This window comes from Hibiscus syriacus, unplaced genomic scaffold, assembly GCF_006381635.1.
Source record: "Hibiscus syriacus cultivar Baekdansim isolate YM2019G1 unplaced genomic scaffold, ASM638163v2 tig00111008_pilon, whole genome shotgun sequence".
Classification (NCBI taxonomy): domain Eukaryota; kingdom Viridiplantae; phylum Streptophyta; class Magnoliopsida; order Malvales; family Malvaceae; genus Hibiscus; species Hibiscus syriacus.
The window spans coordinates 125,301-132,690 of NW_024062951.1; the positions used below are offsets into that span (position 1 = coordinate 125,301).

The 7,390-nt window shown below is 30.0% G+C and overlaps 1 protein-coding gene across 2 annotated transcripts; it reads left to right on the top strand.

Moving 5' to 3' along the window:
• Window positions 1-5,148: 5,148 nt before the first annotated feature.
• Window positions 5,149-7,019, top strand: LOC120149692 (cyclin-D4-1-like). Of its 2 annotated transcripts, XM_039162425.1 has the most exons (6): window positions 5,149-5,606; window positions 5,711-5,797; window positions 5,882-6,194; window positions 6,306-6,424; window positions 6,616-6,891; window positions 6,930-6,972. In XM_039162425.1, exons 1-5 carry the CDS (start codon window positions 5,307-5,309, stop codon window positions 6,853-6,855), a joined length of 1,059 nt encoding a protein of 352 aa, XP_039018356.1. In that variant the 5' UTR covers window positions 5,149-5,306; the 3' UTR covers window positions 6,856-6,891; window positions 6,930-6,972. The 2 variants fall into 2 exon arrangements, with proteins under 2 accessions (XP_039018356.1, XP_039018355.1); XM_039162424.1 differs by having other exon boundaries at window positions 6,616-7,019.
• The last annotated feature ends 371 nt before the right edge of the window (window positions 7,020-7,390 follow it).

The following is a 7,390-nucleotide window of genomic DNA, read 5'->3' on the forward strand; positions in this document are numbered from 1 at the left end:
ATCATTCATGTAATTTACTCTAACAAATATTGTTTGGTCTGAGCCTTGATAGTTTATTAATAATTGATATAACCCACAGCCATGGCTGCCGCTTCATTCAAAGCCACCACCTCTAAGACACGTACTCTTAAACACACTAGTTTTTACCATAACCTGTTTTGATTTTATCAAAGTGAGTTGTTCGATACAGGTTGGTACAAAATTTTAGAAAATTAGGAGGTTAAGAAAAAATATTTATTTACTTTAATTTTTAATAAAATATTAATTTTATAATTTAAATACTTATTTAAAAAAATAGAGAATGATTCATAGTGATAGTAGAGGGCTTTATTCTTTATCCCTCATAGTCGAGTGTCGATACCCCGTTATCGGCCCTTTTTTGGTTACGGTTGAACCCCATCGTCGTTTCAGGTTGAATTTTGGCCCTTTAAAGTTGTGTTGACTGTGACCTTAACTCTTTTTCTTAATTGGATTATTAATTTAATTTATTTTTAAAAATTAGATTCAGTCAATCTAATTCGATTTAAATATAAATATATTAATAAAAAATCACTTAATTCAATATTTAAAAATTCAATAAACTCGGTCCATCCTGAACCTGATAGACATAACTCAAATTTAATTTAAATTTAAATATAAAAAAAATAAATGTCCTTCCGCCACATATTTATCATCCTTTAATATTACAATTGCATAAATGTAAGAGAATTTGGATAATTTACTTCAAATAAGGATGTAACTCTTGATGCTGTGATTTGCTTCCCAATTGCCTCTCGGGTCAATCCAATTCCAACTAAATATTTCTTGGAATTCAAGTTGGATAAATCGGTATATTCAATTCAACCCAAATCTCCTGATTGGCAATTCAATTATAAAAGTGAATAAAATTATTAGAAAACATATCATAAATAGTAACAAAAATTCAAAACCATACAAATTGACTAAAAATCAGATTTTTTTTCATTTGTAACAAACAATCAAAAAAGTTAACTTTTTAGGGTAAAAATATAATTTGGTGCTTAAATGGGCTTCAAGATTCAGTTTGGTACATACGTTCTTTTTGATGTCACTAGGTATTTAAAATATGACTTTATTATATTATAGTAAACATGTCAACATTCAACTCAGACGATCATCAATTATTTTAATGAGAAAAAAAGAATGAGTTTAGAACATTTGAATAATCGAATGACTATTTTATAATTTTTAATAGTCGAGGGACTTAATAAAATAATGTCCTATAGTGATTAGTGAGGGATCAGATGAAAGACAAATCAATAATACATCGGATTATATGACTAGTGTATTGTATAATCCATTTTAATTTAAATAAACTTACTTAAAAAAGCTAAAGTACACAAATGATCATTTGATTATATGATATTGTTTTGCTGAGCCATTCGACTATTAAAAGTTATAAAATGTTCCTCCAACTATAATGAGTTATTTTGTTGAGTCCATCGGCTATTAAAAGTTGTAAAATGATCAACCGACTATTCATTATATTTCCTTGTCCTTTCCATTAAAAAAATTAAATGTCGCCTGAATTAGACGTTAACATGATGACTGAGATATGATACTCGTTTGAGATTATGAGATCATACAGTTTAACGTCCAACTCAGATTGTCGTAATTTTTTTAACGAAAAAGGACGAGTTTGAAACATAATGAACAGTCGAGCTACAAATTTTTAACTTTTAATAATCGATGGACTCAACAAAACAACTCTTTATAACTAAAATATCATTTTGTAACTTTTAATAGTCGAAGAGTTCAACAAAACAATATCATATAATCAAGAGACCATTTATATAATTTACCCATAAAAAACTATTTAACTTGCTGTTTCATTTTCTTACAATAATAATACAAACTACAATTCAGAAGGTAACATGCAATGATTGTTTTACATGTTATTTATCGATGTGATTGTAGAAACCGATCTACATTGTCTTGTAATTATTGTAAGGGTAGCGATGAAATTTAAAGTCAGAACCGTAATTAATTTTGTACTAAAATTTCATAAGTGTTCACAAATATAATGTAAAAAAATATTAAAAATATATATTTACATATTTTTCTAATTTAATTTAAGTAAAAATCTTTATTATTGCTTAAATATAATAATTTATATTGTACCAAATCCATCATCAGATGTTTATTTAATTAAGCTGCAATAATGTTTAAATTCAAGTATACTTTATTATACTTGTGTCTAGCAATAAAAGAAGTGTACATTCATTGGATAAACCTAAAAAAATTGACAGCAAATCATTTATGAAATTTTGAGATTAGGGTGTGTTTAGAAATAACTCTTTGCAAGTAATATTATTTTTAGATTGAAATTTAACTTAAGTTAGATATATTATATCCATGGTATTTTCAATTAGTAAGAACAAAAAATGATTAATAATTAAGGTGGGTAAAACTAGATTTGACTAAAAATAATTGAATTTTCGATTTGACTCAACTCGTAATTTCATAAACTCGACCCGATTTTTAAAAAATAAATTTGAGTCAAGTTATAAAATAAAACTAGAATAACCTAAATTTTGTAGTGAATTGTCGATTAGTTTTCAAGTTTCAATCGAGTCTCTCAACTCTACATTAATATATATATGTATATCGCATATGAAGAAATATATATGTGTATCGTATATGATTGTAGAAAATCGTTTAGATTAAAATCAAATAGTACCATAATATTATAAATATTTATAATTAAATTTAAAAAAAAAACTCGAACAATTCCACTCAACTCAAAAAAATCACATAAAATATGAGTCGTAAAATATTACTCATCAAATTTAAGTAGGCCCGGCCCAATACATGTGCCAGATGAATCTTATCTCATGACAATATGTTTGAGGGGAACATCAGTTTTCTAGTGCTTATAGTGTGTATGTATATATATTTGGCCCAAAAAATTAGCCCAAAACTTTCTAGTTTTGAATTTATTTTAAGTTTAGTTATATGACATGAAATTTTGTTTAGAGTTAATTTGGTTAGTAAGACATTACAATCCAAAGATATGCTTCTTGATGTTGCGGTTAAAAACTTAGAGTGGTTAATTAATTATTTTGAAGCATATAGGGAAATTGGGTTTGACAATGCTATTAACGAAGCTAAAGAAATAACATATAATATTAGTGTTGAACCTCAATTTCCTAAAAAAACATATTTCTTATAGAAAAAATAATTTGATGAAATTTCAAATGCCGAAAGAGAACAACAATCTTCTCAAGAAGCATTTCGAAAGGATTACTTGTAGATATGGCTCTTGTTCAATTGAAAAGTAGATTTGAATAAATGCAACATTTCGAGCCTATTTTTAGTTTTTTGTTTGATGGTTCAAAGTTAATTTCATTACTTGATGACGAACTAAAAAAATGTTGTTTAAAATCTTGAGTCCAATTTGACAAATGGTGAAGAATTTGTATTGATAGAAAAGATTTATTTATGGATTTACAAATTTTGCAGAAAATGTTGCCGGATAAAGCACACAAAAGTGAAAGTCCATGGACATCTATTCAGATAATGGAGTTTGCAAGAAGAATAGATATGTTCCCTAATGTGTTGATAGCATATAAAATTTTGTTGAAGATACCGGTTACGGTTGTTTCCGCGGAAAGAAATTTTTCAAAATTGAATCTCTTGAAATCCTATATTCGAAGCACGATGACTAAAGATAGCTTGAACGGATTAGAAATTCTAAGCATCGAAAGTCAATTTTTACAAAGTCTTGATTATCGTAAACTAATAAAGTTTTTTTGTTCAAAAAATGCACGAAGGCATCATTTTAGGTGATATTTGTAGCATTGTAGGTTTTGGTTTGTATTAGTATTATATTGTTTGACTATAATTTCTATTACATTTTTGTTTTAAAAAAATTATTTATGTTTTGTCTATTATACAGTACAATTATAGGGGCATAAAATTATTATCTCGCCCATGATATTAAAACTCATTGGACCGACTCTAAATTTAAGTATGTTTGAAATGCAATGCACACAAGCAAAATAGATAATGGGTAGAAATAATGAAATTATATCAAACATTTATAATCACTCTTACAATGAATGCATTATTTTTTTAGAAGAAAGTGTTAAAATAGTTCATCAATTAATATAATTTTAAACATCAAACAAAAAATTTATAGCCTTAAAGTGATTAATATTTAATATATTGATAGATAACTTCATCGTCCTAATAGTTAAGGAGATTAATTGTCCCTTATTTAGAATTTGAATCGATATATTCTTCGGACTAAAATAATTTTAACTCTTTAAATTATGAGTGTTTAGTGTTTATTTTTAATCTAATTAAAAGACATACTTTAAATTTAGTTCAATTAATGGATCAATTAATTAAATATAAGAATTGGTCACGATATAATTTCACCGAAACATATACAACGTACTTCTACATACATATAATCTAATTATTTCGTAATTTTTAATTCTTTTGAATTAGATTTCGGATTAAATCCACTATGATATGATTGAAAAATTATTATTAAAAATTAAATATTATAATTAATCTGATCGAATAAATAAATAAATAAATAAATATTTTAAGATTTTATTAATTATAAATTTTATCTAAACAAATCCTTTTCTTTTTATCTTTTAGCTATTAATAACCAATTCAACTGATTGAATAAATTGCCTTTACAAATATGACTCCAATCTTCTGTTTACTAAAAACCTTTTATAAATTAACATTATTTGATTTTTTTTAATAAGGTAAGAGAATGTAAATTGCATAGAATTAAATTAATTTTTTTATTTTTATTATTTATATTTGAAATTTATAATTGTTTTGAACTTGAATTATCTCCTTAAAATATACTTTACTTTATTACTCAATATCAATACACCTAATAATATTATCCTCACGGTTTAAATTTAAATACTTTTTTATCAGAATACAATATATTTTATTATTAGATTAATAGTAATTTAAGACTAATTTCAACTGAATATTTAATATTAAACTTGTTTATCACATATCACAGTGATCCAGTCCACTTCGTCATTCGATTTTAAGTGTATATTTAAAAGACCGAATAATATTCATTTTAAAAAGGAAAAAAATGGGAAAAGAACTTTGTTGAACAGAAAAACACTGAACAGGAACAGAAGTCATTGAAACCAAAGCCAATTATAAACCAGATACCACCACCAATATCGATTTACTCCTCCACACCACCGTCTCCGTTATCAATGCCGCCGCCATCGCAAAAGCTGATATCCCTCCACTAAACGCCTTTGCCACAACTGCAACTTTATCGTTACATCAACCAGATGATGCCCCTCTCTCACTCGACTCACTCTAGCAACTCCTCTGCAGCTGCTGATAGTAGTAGCTCCACCACCAGCAGATCCGGTGATGGCGCCGTTGAAGTGGTAACTCCGGAACACTACACGTCTTCCCACCGTCAATCTCAAACTTTACGCAGTTATCCACCGTCCGACGAGGAAACCATTTCCAAACTCATCGACTCGGAATTCCATCACATGCCTTTCTCCGATTACCTCCACCGTTGCCAGCAACGTTCCATCGACGTCATTTCCCGCCAAGATTCCATCAATTGGATCCTAAAGGTACCCCCCCCCCCGCGTTTTCCTATCTTAAGCGTGTGTATATAAACGTATACATAGACATATATTCAATTTTTACTGGTTTTTGATGCGGTGAGGCAATGCAGGTGCATGCATACTATAATTTCAGCCCAGTAACGGCGTTTCTCTCGGTCAACTACTTAGACCGTTTCCTCTCTTCCCATTCTCTTCCGGTAAACACTGGTTTCCTACTGTTATTAAAAATGAACAAAAAATTAGTCTACCATTTTGCTTAATTTCTTTGATTTGGTATGTAGCTAGAAAATGGATGGCCGTTTCAGCTTCTATCTGTGGCTTGTTTATCTTTAGCAGCGAAAATGGAGGAACTGGAGGTGCCATCGTTGCTGGACCTTCAAGTGCTGGAACCCAGATTCGTTTTTGAGCCTAAAACCATCCAGAGAATGGAGCTTCGTGTGATGGCCATTCTCAATTGGAGACTACGTTCCGTTACTCCATTTGATTATCTCCATCACTTCGTTTCCAAGCTCTCTGCGTTCTCCAGCTTATTACCCGATTCATTTGATTCTCTTATCTCTGCTTCTTCCCATCTCATTCTCAGCACCACTCGTGGTATATAATAATTCTGTAGATCTATCAATTAAACTACAAAAAGCTTTTAGTTCAATTTGTTTTATATGTCGTTTGAGTCTTGATGTTGTTTTTCTTTTTGGGTATTTGCAGTTATTGATTTCTTGCAATTCACGCCGTCGACGATGGCGGCAGCCGCCGTGTTTTGCGCTGCCGGGGAGGGTTCACAATTTCCGACTGACGACGCCTTCTTTCACGAGAGTGTAAACAAAGTACGTACTTTGTGTGTGTGTTTTAAGAGGACTTAAGTATATTTTATGTTTCTTTAATGGTCATTTTAAAAATATTCCCTTTTTATGTGCGGGTTTTTCGAAGATTAGGGAAGCATCGAAAGCTGTGTAAAAAATTATAAAATCTCGTTGTGATTTTTATTTTCTTCTTTTTCTTTTTTGCTTGGGGATAGGAAACGGTGAGAAGCTGTCACCAACTAATGGAGAAATACATGATCGACACGTGTCCATCTGATCGGCTCAAGAACCCAAGAGTCGAGCCGTCACCCGCGCCTCCAAGCCCAGTCGGCGTCCTCGATGCAGCTGCTTGTGGCAGCTGTGATACGCGCTCCGATAATCCCGGCTCCAGTAGCCAAGTCGAGCGGCCAGCCAAGAGGTTAAGATCCTCTGATCTGAATGTACAGCAACCGTAGATAAAAGCCCCAACCCTCTCCTTGGTCCTTCCCTCTTTACCTTCCGATTTTTTATTTTGGTCATTTTATGTTATTAATTAGATGATGAACGGTTGGGATTGTATGATAAAAGGGAATAGCGAATTTTGTTATTTAAACAATGTTACCATTCTTACTTTCAAGGCATAAATATATATTATACTAAATTTTTTGTTCTTATGGGCTTTTTGGTCAAATAGCCTAGGCTGTTTCTCATTATGTCTCAATTATTCTCAAGCTATAGCTCAACCATGAGTGCATGTCACAAATATGGTTGGTCCAATCATTTCATACGGACTAAAGTATCCTTTTCATTCTTAGTTCTTGCACCCTTTAATGAAAAAAAATAAAATGGTAAGTTGTATGTTTAGTACCTCAAGTATCATTTTTATTTATTTTGGTCATTTAATTTTTTTTCTTTCAAAATCATAATTAATGATATGTTTTGGTTTTATTTTGATTACTCAATGTTAAAAATTAATCGAACCATTGACATAATATTTTTTTAACTTTTTTT

Bases quoted from the DNA above. Each gene is read 5' to 3' on its own strand.
- LOC120149692 (XM_039162424.1), top strand. From the start codon at position 5,307: ATGATGCCCCTCTCTCACTCGACTCACTCTAGCAACTCCTCTGCAGCT. The intron at 5,607-5,710 runs GTACCCCCCCCC...GAGGCAATGCAG, and splicing joins CCATCAATTGGATCCTAAAG to GTGCATGCATACTATAATTT. The intron at 6,425-6,615 runs GTACGTACTTTG...GCTTGGGGATAG, and splicing joins TTCACGAGAGTGTAAACAAA to GAAACGGTGAGAAGCTGTCA.